At 44.9% G+C, this 19,146-nt stretch overlaps 1 protein-coding gene across 1 annotated transcript in view; it reads right to left on the bottom strand.

Moving 5' to 3' along the window:
- The window catches only part of NPAS3 (neuronal PAS domain protein 3), a 695,623-nt gene extending 676,842 nt beyond the window's left edge, over window positions 1-18,781 (bottom strand). Inside the window, exon 1 of the mRNA XM_040412178.1 lies at window positions 18,633-18,781. Within this exon, the coding sequence (XP_040268112.1) occupies window positions 18,633-18,781 (149 nt within the window). The remainder of the gene's footprint in view (window positions 1-18,632) is intronic.
- Between the last annotated feature and the right edge of the window lie 365 nt (window positions 18,782-19,146).

Raw genomic sequence — 19,146 nt, 5'->3', positions numbered from 1 at the left:
GGCGATCAATTGAGGGTTAAAAAAAAATAAAAAAATTAACTCACCTTCTCCTCTTGTTCGCGTACTTCCCGGTCTCTTCTTTACTTCTTTAAAGAGGACCTTTCACCATAATAAAACCTCTAAATAGTGTTGAGCGAACTTCGGCGTCTAAAGTTCGGCTTCCGGTTAGCGAAGAATCCCGATATGGATTCCGAATTCCGTTGTGGTCCTTGGTAGCGGAATCAATAATCGGCCATTATTGATTCCGCTACGACGGACCCCAACGGAATTCGGAATCCATATCGGGATTCTTCGCTAACCGGAAGCCGAACTTTAGACGCCGAACTTAAAACAGAAGTTCGCTCAACACTACCTGTAAACTAACTATACAGACATGTAGAGCGGCGCCCAGGGATCCACCTGCACTTACTGTTATACCTGGGCGCCGCTCCGTTCTCCGGTTATAGCCTCCGGTATCTTCATAGTTAGGCTCTACCCAGGGCAACCTGCCGGCGTCTCATTTTTCCATGCTGTAGCGCTGGCCAATCGCAGCGCTCAGCTCATAGCCTGAGAGAAAAAAAAAACTCTCAGGCTATGAGCTGAGCGCTGCGATTGGCCAGCGCTACAGCATAGGAGAAAGAGACGGCATCAGGTTCCCCTGGGTGGAGCCTAACTATGAAGATACCGGAGGCTATAACCGGAGAACGGAGCGGCGCCCGGGGATAACAGTAAGTGCAGGGAGATCCCTGGGCGCCGCTCTACGCATCTGTATAGTTAGTTTAGAGGTTTTATTATGGTGAAAGGTCCTCTTTAATGATGAGCTGTGGGCTAAAGGACCTTTGGTGACGTCAGATCACATGCTCTAATCACATGGTACATCACCGTGGTGACGGACCATGTGATTGGAGCATGTAATCTGACGTCACCACAGGTCCTAGCCGGTAGTTCATCTTTTAAGAAGTAAAGAAGAGACCGGGAACTAGGCGAACAAGAGGAGAAGGTGAGTTAATTTTTTATTTTATTTTTAACCCTCAATTGATCACCTACTATGCATTCTGTATTCAGAATGCTATTATTTTCCCTTATAACCATGTTATAAGGGAAAATAATACAGTGAATAGACTGTCACCTAGCAACCATGCGTGAAAATCGCACCGCATCCGCACTTGCTTGCGGATGCTTGCGATTTTCACGCAACCCCATTCACTTCTATGGGGCCTGCGTTGATGTGAAACTCACTGCTCATGTGAACAGCCCCATAGAAATGAATGGGTCGGTATTCAGTGCGGGTGCAATGCGTTCAACTCACGCATCGCATCCGCGCGGAATACTCGCCCGTGTGAAATGGGCCTTAGGGACTAGAACCCTTGTCCTATTCACCCTGATAGAGCTCTATCAGGGTGAATAGGACCTCACACTGTCCCTGCTGCTCTGTGCTTTGTGCACACAGCAGCAAGGGAGCTAACTATGGCAGCCAGGGCTTCAATATCATCCTGGCTGCCATGGTAACCGATCGGAGCCCCAGCCTTACACTGCTGGGGCTCCGATGGGAACTGCCACTGAGGAGGAGGGGGGACCCTGTGGCCACTGCCACCAATGATTATTACTGGGGGGCTTGGGGGGGGCGCACTACGCCACCAATGTTTTCTAATACCGGGGTTGGGGGGGGGGGGTGCACTGCGCCACCAATGAAGATAACTCTCTCATTAATTCATATACAGGAGGCGGGAGCTGGCTGCAGAATCACATAGCCAGCTCCCAACCTCTATGAGCGGTAGCTGCGATCCGCGGCAGTTAACCCCTCAGGTGCAGCACCTGAGGGGTTAACTGCCGCAGATCGCAGCTACTTGTCATAGAGGTCGGGAGCTGGCTATGTGATTCTGCAGCCAGCTCCCGCCTCCTGTATATGAATTAATAAGAGAGTTATCTTCATTGGTGGCGCAGTTGCCATAGCCCCTCCCCTCCTCTTGTCCCCTCTCCTCTCATTGGTGGCAGCGGCGGCACAGGGGGGAGGGATCGGAAAATAGATGCCGATACCGATAACTTTCAAAATCCTGAATATCGGCCGATAATGTTGGTAAAACCGATAATCGGTCAATCCCTATCCTACACAGTCTAGCACTGATATCAGATCAAATTGGACTGTACAGTCTGTAAAGATTTCATAAAGAATACAGGCTTTTGACTAATGCAGACATTTCCTCTCCTAGTGGGTACAATGGGTATATTGCTTTCTGAGATTGGAGGTTTCGTTGTGGAGAAATCCTAACTTTTATTAACCCTTTATCTTTGCTACACGGTTTCATCTGTCTGTATCTGTACACACACATACACTATATATCGTATTAGGACACCTACAGGAGCTTTTACGACATCCCATTCTATATCCATAGGCATTAAGAAGGAGTTGCCCCCCGCTAGCAGATAATACAGCTTCCACTCTTCTGGGAAGGCTTTCTAGATTTTGGTGTGTCTGTGGCAATTTTTGAAAATTCATCCAGAAAAGCATTTGTGAGGTCAGACTGATACTATGGCACTGATGTTGGGCCTGGCTTGTAATCTCCATTCTAATTCATCCCAAAGGTGTTCCATGGGGTTGAGGTCACGGCTCTATGGAGACCAGTTAAGTTCTACCATGCCAAACTCACCCAACGATGCCTTTGTGGTCCTTGCCTTGTGCACTGGGGCATAGCCATGCTGCAACAGAAAAGGGATTTCTCCCAACTGTTCCCACAAAGTTGAAAGTGTACAATTGTCCAAAATGTCTTGGTATGCTGAACCATTAAGACTTCCTTTCACTGGAGCTAAGGGCCTAGCCCAACTCATCATTCTCTTTTCACTACACACATACTACGTTGTGTTGGTCTATCACATAAAATCCCTATAAAATACATTTGTTTGTGGGTGTAACGTGAAATAAATGTGGGTATGAATACTTTTTCAAGGCACCGTATGCTCTAAAAATATGAGTGTTCATCCCTGAGCTCCATTCAAATTATTATGGTACAAGGATACTAGGGCTGCACGATATGGGAATTTTGTGCGATTGCGATTAGGGCCCTAAAAATTGCGATAACGGTATGCGATGCGATATTTTAAGGGAATTGTGCTAGAGGTCTATTTGCTTGGATTTTACCATATGAGCCGCTGACGCGGCTGGGTATGACATAGTTATGGGGGATCTGTGGATGGAGCTGTTATGTGGGGGATCTGTGGAGGACGCTGTTATGTGGGGGATCTGTGGAGGACGCTGTTATGTGGGGGATCTGTGGAGGACGCTGTTATGTGGGGGATCTGTGGAGGACGCTGTTATGTGGGGGATCTGTGGAGGACACTGTTATGTGGGGGATCTGTGGATGGCGCTGTTATGTGGGGGATCTGTGGATGGCGCTGTTATGTGGGGGATCTGTGGATGACGCTGTTATGTGGGGGATCTGTGGAGGACGCTGTTATGTGGGGGATCTGTGGATGACGCTGTTATGTGGGGGATCTGTGGAGGACGCTGTTATGTGGGGGATCTGTGGATGACGCTGTTATGTGGGGGATCTGTGGAGGACGCTGTTATGTGGGGGATCTGTGGATGACGCTGTTATGTGGGGGATCTGTGGATGACGCTGTTATGTGGAGGATCTGTGGAGGTATAGATCTGTGGATGACACTGTTATGGGGGATCTGTGGAGGACGCTGTTATGTGGGGGATCTGCGGAGGACACTGTTATGGGGGATCTGCGGAGGACACTGTTATGGGGGATCTGCGGAGGACACTGTTATGGGGGATCTGCGGAGGACACTGTTATGGGGGATCTGCGGAGGACACTGTTATGGGGGATCTGCGGAGGACACTGTTATGGGGGATCTGCGGAGGACACTGTTATGGGGGACCTGCGGAGGACACTATTATGGGGGATGTGTGCTATGACACATGGGGCCACGAGGGGGGCCAGCATAAGACACACATATAGCATCTTATGCTGGTCCCCCTCATGGCCCTATGTGTCCTAAACTGCGCACATAACTCTCCTAATTATAAAATGGCCAGCCTCTGTACTTTCACTATGAATGCACTGCAGAGAGCGGCAGCGAGCGGGCCGGCCGGCACGTGACTGACGTCACTGTCACGCTCCTCCCACTTAATTCAGGAAGCAGGAGCGTGACTAAGTGACGTCAGTCACGCACCGGCCGCCTCGCTCGCTCCCGCGTGACTGACGTCACTGTCACGCTCCTCCCAGTTAATTCAGGAAGCAGGAGCGTGACTAAGTGACGTCAGTCACGCGCCGGCCGCCTCGCTCGCTCCCGCTCGCTGCAGTGCATTCATCGTGAAAGTAAGTACAGAGGCTGGCCATTTTATCAATAGGACAGAGGACATTTTATCAATAGGGGCCCCTTCATATATAATCGCGGCATTTTCGAGTCGGCCGAATCGCCAAATCGCATTTGCTGATTATCGCGATTCGATTATTTTTGCGATATATCGTGCAGCCCTAAAGGATACCATTGCTTACCAGTTGCTGGCTACCGAAAAACAACCTTAGGCTGTGGTCTACACAAACTTATACATATTCCTACACATGACCATTACTGTCGACAGGAAACCTGAAAGGTCCCCTCAGTTGTTAGTACTGAGCCCCCTCCATGCTAAGAAGGCAAAAGCAGCGGAACATATCCCCCGCTCTTCTATTCAATAATTATGCGGCAGACGGAAAAATCTGTACAAGGTGGTCTCTGTCAGTCGCATGTTATTATTACAATTGTATTACCGTATTTTCACCCTATAAGTCACACTTTTTTCCCTCCAAAGTGAGAGAAAAGTATCAGTGCGTCTTATGGGGCGAATGAATACTTATGAGTGCTCCCATTATGGAAGCACTCATTAGTAGAGGAGGACCAGGGAGCAGTGAATGCAGCGCTCCCCGGGGATTCCTGGTCTTCTCCTGCAGGGCTCCTCTCGTTGTGCACCGCATGAGGACGTCGGCGCTCTGTGACCTCACGCCGTATGATGTCGGGTTACAGCACAGCGCGGCAGGAAGAGTGCAGGATGTTAGTAGCGGCCGGAGCAGGAGAGGTACGTTGGTTTATCTTTTTTTCAACACTCCAGCCTGATTACCAGTGGGTGCGATCTGAGGTTTTACGCATACTGGGGCTTTGATCTGAGGTCTGATTGGGGGTCATATTCATATTGGGGGTCTGATTTAAGGTGTGTTTGGGGTCTTATTATCATTGGGGGTCTGATCTGAGGTCTGAATGTGGTCCTATTAACATTGGGGGTCTGAATGTGGTCTTATTAACATTGGGGGTCTGATCTGAGGTGTGTTTGGGGTCTTATTAATATTGGGGGTCTGATCTGAGGTCTGAATGTGGTCCTATTAACATTGGGGGTCTGAATGTGGTCTTATTAACATTGGGGTCTGATCTGAGGTCTGCATGTGGTCTTATTAACATTGGGGGTCTGATCAGAGGTGTGTTTGGGGTCTTATTAATATTGGGGGTCTGATCTGAGGTCTGATTAACATTGGGGGTGATTGTGGGTCTGAGCTGAGGTCTGATGAAAGATATAAATTTTTTTTAATTTCCTCCTCTAAAACCTAGGTGAGTCTTATGGGCAGATACGTCTTATACGGTAATTTATATTGCACCGAAATATACCACAGCACAGTACACAGATTATCATCACTCATAGGGGCCCTTGTCTCCACTGGGGCTCACAATTTCAAATTAAAGGGAATCTGTTAGCAGATCTATACCTATGAAACTGGCTCTCTGCTCTCTCTGCAACTGCTGCGCCCACTTTGATTGACAGGGCCAGCAGTGGCGTAGCTATAGGGGAAGCGACTGCTTTGGGGCCCAAACTCAAAAGGGGCACACCCAGGAGGAGGACTAAAAGGTTTTATTGTCAGGGCCCTCTCAACAGTATTATACCATGACATTATATACAGTGACACCGTAGGAAACGGACAGGGCGGCTGCCAGGCCTCGTCGGAGAGCACGATCTTGACTAGCCCCAGGAGTGGGTGACACCGCCAGAGTTTTATAAAGAATAAGGCCCCTCCATACTGGAAGATGACACTCTATGGGACCGCCGGCATGGCACATCTTGTCTATGGCTAAGGATATACAACTTTAGATGCCAGGGCCAGCAAAAACCTCCTGCCCATGAGGCCACACAGGAGATGGGACAATACCACCACCCCATCCTCCATGCCCCCAGGATGGTTCAGGGCTTGTCAGCCTGTCAATCACATGATTACAAGGACCAATGAAAAGGGATGCGATGCATTGTCCTGAGGACTGGAGGCTCTTTCTGGTCCAGGCAGTGCGGGCTGTGACACATGTGCCCCCGCTCCGTGTCCCGCACACCGCCGCCAACACTCAGGCCTTCCCCATCCACGGCCTCTCTTACCGTTCTCTGCGGGATGGATCCTGCTGAAAGCTGGGCTTGGTGGGCGCCATGTTCCGGACAGCGGCCCCGAGACGTCCGTATGGTCATTCGGTGTGAGGAAGCCGTCATCCTCCGCCAGTCACAGCCGCTCAGCCTCCTCCTCCCCGAGGGCTGACAGCGGCTCTAGCTCCCGCCGATGCATCCCTCCATCACTGCGCTCCATCACACTGCCCTCCCCCTCTGCTCCTCTCCCCTCCTTCTCCTCTCTACCTTTCCCCGTCTCCACTTCACCTAGCCCTAATGTCTGGTGACGGGAAGAAGGGACTAGCAGGCTGCCCTGCTGCCGGCTCCACTAGCCTGGCCCTCCTCCGAGAGGGGTCTGCAGTGAAGCCCCCCATGTAACACCTTCCCTGCCTGCTCTCAGCATCTTCCTCCCTCAGCCTCACAGACACCTGTTGTGCTCCACTACATGGAAAGAGAAAACTACAACCCCCAACATTGTAAGAAGGGAATACTTCCTAACATTGGAATCACAGATAGTACATATGACCCCTAAACAAACACTACAATGTCCACAGCACAAACCCAGACTCCCAGACCACCCTCAACTAATACAGACCCAGACCCTAGAAATAAGGGCCCATTCACACAACAATACTTTACATCCGCATCCGATCTGCATCCGATCAGATGTGGATCAGTTCATTTCAATGAAGCCACACAAGATGTGGACAGCAGACGTCCGTATGCCTGTTCCGCGGCCGAGGAAAAAGATAGAACATGTCCTATTTTTATCCGTTTGGCAGACAAGAATAGGCACCAAAGGGTGGGACATGCGGATCCACAAAATGTGCAACGCGCACGATCAGTATCCGTGGTTTGCGGATCCACAATTAGACCTCCACCCCAGAACTCATAAAAGATACAGACTCCAGAGCTCCTAAATAAATATGAACCTGACAAGATCCCCTAAATAAATAGGGCCCCAGATTACCTAAAACAGACAACAAAAAATACAGACCCTTGACCAGACCACCTAAAAGATACAGAGCCACAAACACCATACCAAATCCTACTTTACAGATCACAGAGGAGACCCCACTCTTTACTTGTCCCTCCATTCCTACGCTTGCCCATGCAAAGTCCTGACCGTGGACACAGGAGCACAGAGAAACGCAGTAACAGGGAGAAGTAAGTATGTGGGGTACCTGGGAGATATGCCGCAGCTTCGAGGCGATATCCACTTTTTCAGAGAGTCCCCAAGACATTTTGAGAGAGCTGGCAAGTATATTTCCTAGGATGACCCCATACAAGTTTTCTGAATTCGCTATCACACCATCTCTGATATGATTGTGTGCTCTTTAGGTTTGCATTAGAAACCATTTTGTGAATTCCACATGTCCATGTTTTCTCTGACTGGATGTACAGTAGACAGGAAGATTTATCCCCAATTACACAGTGATTCGGGTGGAGAAGCTGGGTGGACACCACTCAGAGCTACATGCACAGAACCACAGCCTCAGATCTCCACTGAGGACCCCCAGCCTGGCAATCACACTGAGCACCTCCACCACGGCCTACTGTGGAGCCTCCATTTCTATTCCAGAATATGTTACAATCTCCCATTGGAGGTGTATGTCAGAAGTCCTCGAGGAGTTCAAAATGTCATGTGAACTTTGTTAAAGGACATCTGTCAGCAGATTTGTACCTATATAACTGGAAGCAGAAGACATCTGTGTTAGTCCCATATTGTGCCGGCATTACTGAGAAAAAAGGCGGGGGTCTTTAGCCCTGCCCTAGCCTGTAAAACAGCCTATGGCAGCACTAAAGACCACCCATTTGTGCAGGTGACGTCACAGGGATCACTGTTAGGTGGAAGTCTCTGCCTAGCATACCAATGAGAAGCCCGATACGGGCCCCACTACAACCCCCCCCCCCCCCCCCCACCCACCAACATTTTTGCAACCCTCTCCTTCCACGCGACCTTCACTCCTGCAGCTAATCAAGATCTCTTTCTCAGACCAGGCCCCGACAAATCGCACATGTTTGGGGGAGCTTTATCAAGACCAGCACATCCTCTGGCAATCCATATTCCTAAACAGAAATATATGACAGCTCAGAGCAGTGGTAGATCCAGGCCTAATTTCATCTTCATGGACGAACATGCGCCAGCTCATCAAGGTTGCATTGTTAGGGAACGGCTATTGGAGACTGGGATACCTCAAATGGAGTGGCCTGCACTTTCTCCAGACCTGAATCCCATTGAAAACCTAAGGGATCAGCCGAGTAGAAGCTTGTAATTCTGTACCCCAAAACCTCAATAGCCTGAGGGTCGCCATTCAAGAAGAGAGGAATGCCACGCCTCAGCAAACGCTTTGTGAACAGCATGAGACATTGTTGTCAAGCTGTAATTGATGTTCAAGGCCACATGACAAGTTATTGAGACATTGCCATTTTTGTGGAGGTATACCCACCACTGTTATTGGCTTTTGTTTCAATAAATAGTTTGAGATAAGGAAATCACCATCGCATGGTTCTACTTAAATGCCCTACTTTCATGCTATAATATCACTGTAGGGTGAACTTTTTACGTTTTCCATTAAATTCACCCTTTAAAACTCTGCCTTTAATATGCTATCACTTGGACACCTGGATGCCTCCGTTCTGTCACCTGGGTATGGCATCACCATCGCATGTATGACATCACTGCCCCCTGGGTATGCAATAAGGGCAAAGAGAAGCGCAAATTAGTTCGGCCCTGAAATGCGTTGTTCTTATAAAGTTTTGAATACATATCTCCTACCACTGATACATCCAGTGCAGCCAGATCTTTTAATTGTCAACAGTTTTTCTTTAGACAGTCCTAATAAATCTGCTCCACTAAATCAAGGTTACATGTCAAACTGCATATTTATTGGAATAGCCCAAGCAGGGAGATGCTAATTGTCTTAAGTAGTTATATGACCGCTACAGCCAATCAGAGAAAAAGTGAATCGCTGGCAACACCACTTCCTTTTTTGTATCAGTATGTTATATATTTCCATTGTGTACTATTTAAGCTTTATCATATATGAAAGGATGACTCCTATAAACCTATAAAAAGGCTCTAAGCGGCTACTTTTAGGTAGTGTATCTCTTGGTAAGAGATTGCTGTCTGCCTTTTTCTGCACTCAAAGACATTTTAAGAGACCTTGAGAGGGCATGTCATTGGGCTGGGAGAAGCAGGATGGTTGTGTCGACAAATTGCCCACCATCTAGACTATTCTGGCCTAGTTGTTAAGGAGTTTTTGGGAGCACTGGTTACATGAGGGCATGCAGACAGACCACCAGTAGTGAGATTTGTTTGGTATGCCGACAAACATTAGTAGCTCCAAACACTTTCCTTGTCCACCATCCAGACACAGTTGGCACCTTTATTACACACCCCTGCCTATGCTCGTTCCATTTTCAGGTGCTAAGCAGAAGGGAATCTGGTGTCATGGTGACCATTACAGTTCCTGCCATTGACAGCCAACCACCATTGCCTTTATTTGCAGTGGTGTTGTGAATGTGAAACCTGGACTGCTATAGATTGGAACAGTATCATCTTGAGTGATTAATCCAGACTCTTTTTAGGATCCATTGACAGTCGGGTTCAAGTATGGAGGCCTCATGGTGAGCGCTTCAATCCTACCTTTGCTGTGGAGCAACACACTGCTCCTAATACTGGTGTAGTGATCTGGGGACCCATCGTAGTTACACAAGGGTCACTATCAGCTCAATAATAAGTGCAGAACATCCTTCAGCTACAAGTTTCTTCTAATAGCAGGGCTTCCAACTGGCATTTTCAGTTGGTTAATGTTTGCCCACACCAGACTGCAACACTTCCTTGGCCTCATCAGATTTATTGGCAATCGAGCATTTATAGCTGGGGCGCAAGCTTTGGTAACCTACAATTGCGCAGTATCTACATGCCCAGTTGCAACATCTGTGGTCAAATGTGCCACAGGATACCATATGGAACCTGCATGCCTCCATGCCCAACCATATCTCATCTTGTATCTAAGCTAGTGGAGACCCAACAAGGTACTACAGCCTTCTTTCATTTGTACAGTTTTTCCCACTAACCTTATCCTTTCGCTCTAATATTGTAATCACTTAAATACAATTTATTTGGGAAAGTCTTCAGCGTCCCTTTCACCTTTTTCACATTTTGTTATGTTGCGGCCTTGTGCTTCAGTAAAAAAAAAAAAAATTCAAGTGTTCCCTAATCAATTGAGCGGGCCATATGTCCCAAAGCGGCATATATCGTGCTCATGGGAGCGCACAGCATCACATGATGCTGTGCGCATCGGGCCGCCCGCGGGACTATTGTCTTGCACTCATATAATCTTATAAGTGCAGGACAATAGTCCTGCGGGCGGCCCGATGCACGCAGCATCATAGTAACCTATGCGCATACGGTCGTGTGCATGAGACCTTAGACTGTGAGAAAAAAGATTCTCTGGTCTGATGAAACCAAGATTGAACATTTTGGCCTCACTTCTAAGCATCATGTCTGGAGGAAACCAGCACTGCTCATCACCTGCCCAATACCATCCCTAAAGTGAAGCATTGTGGTGGAAGCATCGTGCTGTGAGGGTGTTTTAGCGGCTGGGACAGGGAGACTGGTCAGGATTGAGGGAAAGCTGAAAGGAGCAAAAAACTGATTTTCAATAAATTAGCAAAGATTTCTAACCTTTTGTCTCCACTTTTTCATTATGGGGTACTGAGTGCAGATTGGTGAGGAAAAGCTGGATTAAAAAAATAATAATTTAACACAAAGCTGCCACATAACAAAATGTGAAAAAAGTGTTAGGGTCTAAAGATTTTCCGAATGCATTGAATATCATCATTACATTCACAAATATAAAGTATTTTTTTATTCCAACAACTCCTTGAGTTTTTCTGTCAATGAGTGTTGTTTATTGTGAAAAGTCAGTAAAACATGTAATTTATACATTTAAATCTCTGCTTTTTCTGACTTCAGATGTGCTGTTCATGCCACAGCAAAAATGGAATCCTGGCAATCCAGGAAGAGAGTGCCAGTTACAAGACGACTGAAGAGGAACTTAGATGGTACTCGTGAATTATTATGGCATCTCATCTTCTTACATCAAAATTGTATCCTCATTTTTTATATAATGTATTAGTAATTTAATAAAATGTGTTTCATGGTGGAGTGCATATGCTGTTTACACCACCCGCCAAACTGAGTTGAGAATTTGTATATCAAGTCTATAATTTACACACTCTATCAAAATCGTCTTATATAAATATATATAAACTAAAAAAAAAAATATTCGGATTTTATATGATAGACCAACACAAAGTTGAATGTTTGACGTGAAAAGAAAATTATACATCTGGAAAGTGTGGCGTGCATTTGTAGTCACCCCCCCTGAGTCAAGACTTTGTAGGGCCACCTTTCATTGCAAGTCTTTTGGGGCATTTCTCAGATTTGCACATTTAGATGCTGAAATTTTTATCCATTCTTCTTTGCAAAAAAGCGGAACCTCCGTCAAATTGGATGGAGAGTATCACACATTGATGGAGAGTTTTCCGCCAAAGATAACGTTTTACATTTAGGCCAAAAAGTTCAACTTTGGTCTCATCTGACCAGAGCAACTTTTTCCACATGTTTTCTGTATACCCTACATGGCTTGTGGCAAACTGCAAACTGGTATTCTTATGGCTTGCTTTCAAAAATGTTTTTTTCTTGCCACTCTTCCATAAAGGCCAGGTTTGTGGAGTACACGATTAATAGGACTAATAGTTGTCCTGTGGAGAGATGCTCCCACCTCTGCAGCTCCTCAAGAGTGACTGACCATAGGCCTCTTGGCTGCTTCTCTAATTAGTGCTCTCCTTGCCTGGGCTGTCATTTTAGGTGGACGGCCATGACTTGGTAGGTTTGCAGTTGTGCCATACTACTTCCATTTTTGGATGATGGATTGACCAGTGCTCCGTGAGATGTTCAGAGCTTGGGATATTTTTGATAACCTAACCCTGCTTTACACTTATCCAAAACATGATCCCTGACTTGTCTGGTGTGTTTTTTCATTTTCATGATGCTGTTTGACTAGTAGTATTCACTAACAAACCTCTGAGGCCTTCACAGAACAGCTGTAGTTATACTGAGAATAAATTACACACAGGTGGACTCTATTTACTAATTAGGTGACTTCAAGGCAATTGGTCACACTGGATTTTATTTAGGGGTATCAGAGTACAGGGGCTGAATACAAATACACACCACACTTTTCAGATTTTTATTTATAGATTTTTTCGAAAACCATGTATCATTTTATTTTCCCTTCACACTTACTTACTACTTTATGTTGGTCTATCAGATAGAATCCTAATACAATACATTTAAGTATTGGGGTATGGATACTTTTTCTGGTCACTGTATAAATATATATATATCCCTATCTATTGTAAATCTCAGTCACTTCGCAGACAGCTGTACATAGTATATTAGTGCAGTCAGTCTAATCTGTTATATTTTCACTATCTTTCTTTTCCTTTGCCTCCCTCTCCATATTTTAGAGAACGTGGCTGTACTTGGTGTGATGTTAGCGCCATGCTTGGCTCTGTATGTGTGAGAATCGACAGCTGTATGTCCCTTGACTCCTTCCTCCCAGTCTTCATTTACTGTTTATACTAGGTGGATTTTTTGGGTGACTGTAGAGGGTTTTGAATATTTGCAGGGAAATTGCAGGCAAGGAAATGGGAAACAACAGGCTGCACGAAGACAAAGTTGATTCAACTAATTCGATACAAAGTTTCGTATATTCACCTGTACTACTGATTTATAAAAAAAAAAAGTAAGTAAACCAGGAAACCATTTTGCAAATGTATGTATACTGATCCAAATACAGTAGCTCCCTGCAGCAAACATGCTTTGAATCTTTGAAGCCAGGGGAATAATTCTGTATCAGAGTATCATTTTGCATGATATGCACAGAATATACACATGTATATACTACAGTACGAACTGCACTAAATGCAGGTTCGTAATAAAGGTATATAAACAGATGATATTTGATGCAATTCTATGATATGCAAACATGACATTCCCAATATAAAAAGAATAAGACACATAATAAGATTATATATAACCAGCATTGGTGGAACACATGTTCATCTGTCAATGGGAAAGTTGATGGGCCAAGCACAGTTCTCTGATCTTACATTCCACATTGTAATCCATCATAACCTAAAGCATCTAACGGGTCCTTCAATAGTCCGTCTCCTGTGCAATCCAAGTGTAATCACCTTAGTCTTGTCACTGATGTTCCCTGTGTGCAGTGCTGATTGGCATTTCCGGGCATCAGCTTATACTACACAGAACAGTCTGATCTTTCTGGCATTTTCTCACTGCATACACTGAGACAATACTACCACTTATAATGATACTAAAAATGATTTCTGAATAGAAAAATGCAACTCCAATATTACCAAGTTTTAGTTTTTTTGGGCTCTGTCCAGCCATTAGCCATATTGATGCACTATATACAGTACATATTACTAATACTATATGCTTTGTATTATAACAGTTCTAATAATGTTCTTATGAATAAATGAACATTTGATTCGGTTTCCTGGATAGGAGAATGAAAAATGTTAATGAAAAATCAGCAGTAGTTTTAATGTCTGTTGTGTGCTATGGCAGTTATATTAGATTGTTAGCTCCACTGAAGTTGGGCCAGGACATTGAATACAATTACTGAAAAAGCTAGGGACTTAGGATTATATAAAGGATAGTAATAATGATGATAGCATTAATGGTTTTGGGCAAACATGAATAGTCCAGGAGAAATAAAGAGAACCTCCAGAACTTCTTTTAAATAAAATGAAAAACCTTTATTTTCGCATCCTTGAAAATTTCACAGACGTAAAAAGACACAAGAAGTGTATTCTTAGTCATGAATGGTGTTTCATCAATAGCGTTTCTCCAAAATGTCCTCAGCATGCACTATAGAGAATAGAAAGAACTGTCTAATATGCATGTGAGTACATGTACATACTTTCCTATATATGATGTATAATTCTATACGTATAGTGCACATCTGCCAACCAAATATGAATAAATAAGAGGCCAAACCAGAAGCCGAAATCCTTGGGCATGTCAATAAACCAATACTGATCAGACGCTGTTTTACATCTTCCAATTACAGGGGCTGATCTCCCCCTTGCTCAGGCCCAGGGTAAACCCCTCCCTTCTCCAGCTTATTGAGCAGAGTTGATAGGTGATGCTGGAAGCGATATCTGCCAAGATACAGGGCAATGCCATTGATGGGTTAACTCTTTATGCTCCAGGTAAATCTGCAGTACATTGTACTTCAAAGAGCTGGGGGCCACTTTGACAGCAAAAGAGTTGGACAGCTGGCTTCTAAAGTAATGGTAGTACAAGTAGATTGCCTGAAGAATAATTGAATTTCGGGGCTCTTCTGAAAGCAAACACTGGCTGCGCTGCCTCCTTTCTGTGCTGTACAGGGTGGCAAACTCACTGATTCAATTATTTGCTAGTAATTCAATGTATACTGTGTGCAGGATTTTACTATTGTGCGCTTTAAAGGGCTAGACATTATTTAATAAATCCACGCCAACCTGCACAGGATTCCAGAAGTCTGGGTATTGTAGTGAAGTCGCTGATATACCTAGTGTTATGTGTTGGTATTATTATTATAAGAAGTCTGCAGATAATATTAATGCACAGAAGAGCAGGTCGGACTCGGCACTAGACATGGTTACTGTTACAGTCATCTACCTTATGTTACCCTATACATTCAGCTTTTACATGGCAGTGCATCATGTCTACAACATACACTCTTGTAAAATGAAAGTGAGTATAAGAGACATCATTCTATATGAAGATGATTCACTCAGAACTGTACTATATCTCCTTCTCAATAGTCAGATGGAATTATGGATATCTAATGTGCAATAATAGTCTATCTACTTCCTATGTACATATGGTCATACTACTGATCCCATTACCTGTGCACATTAGAACACCACGTAGCCAGCAGTATATAGCCGCAGAAGCTGATTTTATCTGTATCTCATAGGGAGGCTATTCTATGTTTAGTAGCGATCCATCAAACATTATATTTGCAGAGTTAAAAAATATTAGGTTTATAAAAAAGTATAATTACCTAAGCCATTGATATTTGTGTGCTGCTCATAAAATAGAGCTATATATTGATCTTCACGTAAATGGTATATATATAATGTACAGCTTGTCTGCACACCACTGCTTCCCCGCTGCTACTTGCATTTACCGATTCAATGAATTAACCCATGTTCTGGCTCAGGTTACAAGGTCAAGGTCATGATTTACATAAGATATATCCTGCAATTTTATATTGAGGAAAGAACGGATGCATAAAACATCTCCCTGTCCTGTAAAGGTATCATTCTAGATGGAGCAAAATTTCAAAATGACTATGTTCAGCCTATTCAGACACCATAGGCATGACTAGTGGCGACACAGGTTTCCCTCCATGCAACAGATGCAGCACATGATCCAAAGGCTAGATATGTCAAACCTCACACATCTGTTCTTACCGTGACGGAAGAATGGATGTATTACCGGTGTATGTCTAATATTGTGACAGCTATCACTGCAGGTATTTGCTCCACTATCATTCCATACATGAAGAGGCCTAAACCCATATTCATTGAGCATACAAATATATAGTAAATGGGTTTAAATACATTCTGAAAATACTTTATACTTATAGTACACACATGCATTCGTTTAACTGCAGTGTTTCATCTCTAATTCACAACTTTACTATAAAACTGAGTACATGGAAGAAAAGAAGATATGAATTCATATGATGCCTGATTATGCTATCGAGTATATATAGGGATGCAATGTGTATGTGAAAGAACACCAATCGTTAAACACTGGACAGCAGGACTGTCCTATGTTCATTAGGAGGTATACATCTGCACAGTCTTCTTGGCCTTTTTTCTACATTCAGCAGCCAATGTGCTCACTTTGTGATCCTATCTGTGTAGGCAAAAGGGTTAATGTAATCAGGATTATGATCGCTTCTGTAATCAGCGTTAGCGAAAAGAGTATTGCTATTTTCCTTTGAAAAGATGCTGCAGTGATGTGTGAAGAAGGCTTGTCTGCTGCTGTAGGAATGCCTTTAAACCCATAGCATAGGCGAAGAGAAATAAAACGTGACAATGCGAGTTACCTAAAATCTGAAATAAATGCTACATATCCTCAATATCAATCATGGGCTGCGTATTCACAACCTGATCATGAAACGCTATATTGTTTTCACCTAAATTTGAGAAAAACTGCATACAAACTGTAGAAATTACTACTTAAATAAAGTTGGGCTTTGCTTCAGGTTCGCCTGTGATATATGGTGATAGATCAGATATTACGTAGTCACTGAAAAATCGGCAAATATTGCCATTTGGTATCAGACCTGGATTGATGCTAACATGTAGCAGGGTTGAGTTATTGTAATCCAGTTTTAGTGTGATTTCTTTCTTTTTTGGTTTAGTGAGATATAGCACAATGTTCGATTGCAGGCTCTGCGTTGAAATCAATGTCTCATTGTCTTTCCTGCCTGACCTCTGCTCCCCCTCCTTCCCTCGTCCCAATCCTGTGACTGATCCCTAACACTTTGGGGAGTGACAGGCCATTTCCATATGTTCTGATAAACAAGGTGCGGGTAGAGAGAGGAATATGATTAACCCCTGCTGATTTCCAATTCTCATCCACCTCTGAAGGACACGGCTTGCAAAGTATTAGAGCTTCAATCACATCCACAGATTGGGATGGAGAGATATTTGCAATACCTTAGGAATTGCTCATAATAGGCCAACAACTAGGAAACAGATAGAAAGCTCTAATAGAAATGTACAGACGAGGCTTGCAGGAGAAATCCACAATTGCAATGTGAACGTGAGTTTTCATAGATAGACAGATACATAGACATATTCTATATAGATGGGTAGAGATATCATCAGAATGTGTTCCAAATAGTTGCTCTGTTACAACCAAAAATGTTTGTATTTCAGATGTTTTTTTCTTGTTTTTTTATATATCTAAAACAGTCAATGTACTAAAGAGTATAAAATGTATATGATAACTATCACATCATGTGTGCTCCTTCCACAGTCAATAGATCATGTCTACTGACAGATAACTATGCATGGTGATTCATCTGTCCAGCTACTACACAAACACAGCAAACTCTGTAGACATGGCACCAAACTTTGTTACTATAGGTATTCCCGCAATACATATGTTATAACTATATCCATAACTCTACATACATGTCTTGTATCTTGACATGGATGCCAGCGGACAGTGCACACACTCCTGGAGATATGCCACATATGTTACATGAAACCGTGACCCGCAGCTGGATGACACTCTCCAATAAGGGTCCAGGCAATGACACAGGCTGACAGTGGTGGGAAAAGACTACAGGCAGGGCAGAAACTTTCATTAGACATAAGGATGGATATTGTCCTAATGGTGGGACTGATGGAGGGCACTGGCTGAAGGGTGCAGAGCAGGTCAAGCCATGGAAACGAGTTATTTCTACGGAAATGGCAGCTAACCCTATTCTGTAGAGTGTGCTTATACAGTATACCCATTAACCCAACCATCTACATTTACAGCATGTTTAAGGTACAGTCAGACGCATAAAGAATAATTCTGGTCCAAAATCCAGTGGGTCCAGTTCCTTCTATAAGATGTTTCCATACATCCCATCCACTTACAGTCCATGCATCTCTCACCTAGACATCAGGCAAAGCAACTTTCAAACTAATGCCTAGCATGCAATCCTCTAAGCCACAACCAGTGCTGGACCGTGCTGTCCACTGCATCCTCCTGGTGCCCCCAGTGATGGTACACTTGTGTATTATTTATTGAATCTTTTTACCTCCAAATGACTTTAGTTTTGATGTTGCAGAGGACAATGCACCCCAGGACACCCCCCAAAAAACTCACCATAGCCAAGTGCCTGACATATCCCCCAGATTCAGCTTCGCCAGACCTGTCAGTAGGAGGTTTCCTTAAGAAATGGCACTGAGCAATGTATATACCAGGCGATGATGCCAGGCATTCAGAATGGGGAGGGGGGGGGGGGGGCTAAGGTACCACATTACAACTAGGCAGAACCCCCCCTCCCCCCCACTGAGAATCAACTCATCACCTATAAGCAGAACAATACAAGATGCCACATGATTCCCACAGCTGCCACCTACTCACCGCTGCTGGTAGGAGCTGACCCCGGGCACATTGTGCGAGTGGCTCCCGTTGGCACCCCCGCTTCTGGCCGCCCCAGGCTCGGGAGGAGCCCCTCCAGCTCCTGGAGCCGCCGTCACCTGCACGCTGAAGTCCGGGAAGATCCTGATCATTGCGGCGACCGCTGACTGACTGAGCCCGGGCAGATCACATCCCCTGCCCGGGGAGCCCTGCACACCATCCGGCACTGAGACCCCGGGGAAAGAGGGGAGGGGGGCAGACAGAGCCTGAGACAGAGAGAGGAGGAGAGAGAGCGGGGCTGCTGCACTCACTCACACCATCCTCCTAGTGATCAGCTGCCGCTACTACTGAGGCGCCTGCAACTAGTGACGGCCAGGGAACACATGCCGCACTGCCCTCCTCACACTGCACTCCACACACTGCCCTCCATCCACACACTACCTCACACTGCCCTCCATCCACACACTACCTCACACTGCCCTCCTCACACTGCACTCCACACACTGCCCTCCATCCA

Source organism: Bufo bufo, chromosome 11, assembly GCF_905171765.1.
Source record: "Bufo bufo chromosome 11, aBufBuf1.1, whole genome shotgun sequence".
Taxonomy (NCBI): domain Eukaryota; kingdom Metazoa; phylum Chordata; class Amphibia; order Anura; family Bufonidae; genus Bufo; species Bufo bufo.
The sequence above is the reverse complement of the archived record's forward strand: the minus strand, read 5'-3'. Positions and strand labels throughout refer to the sequence as shown.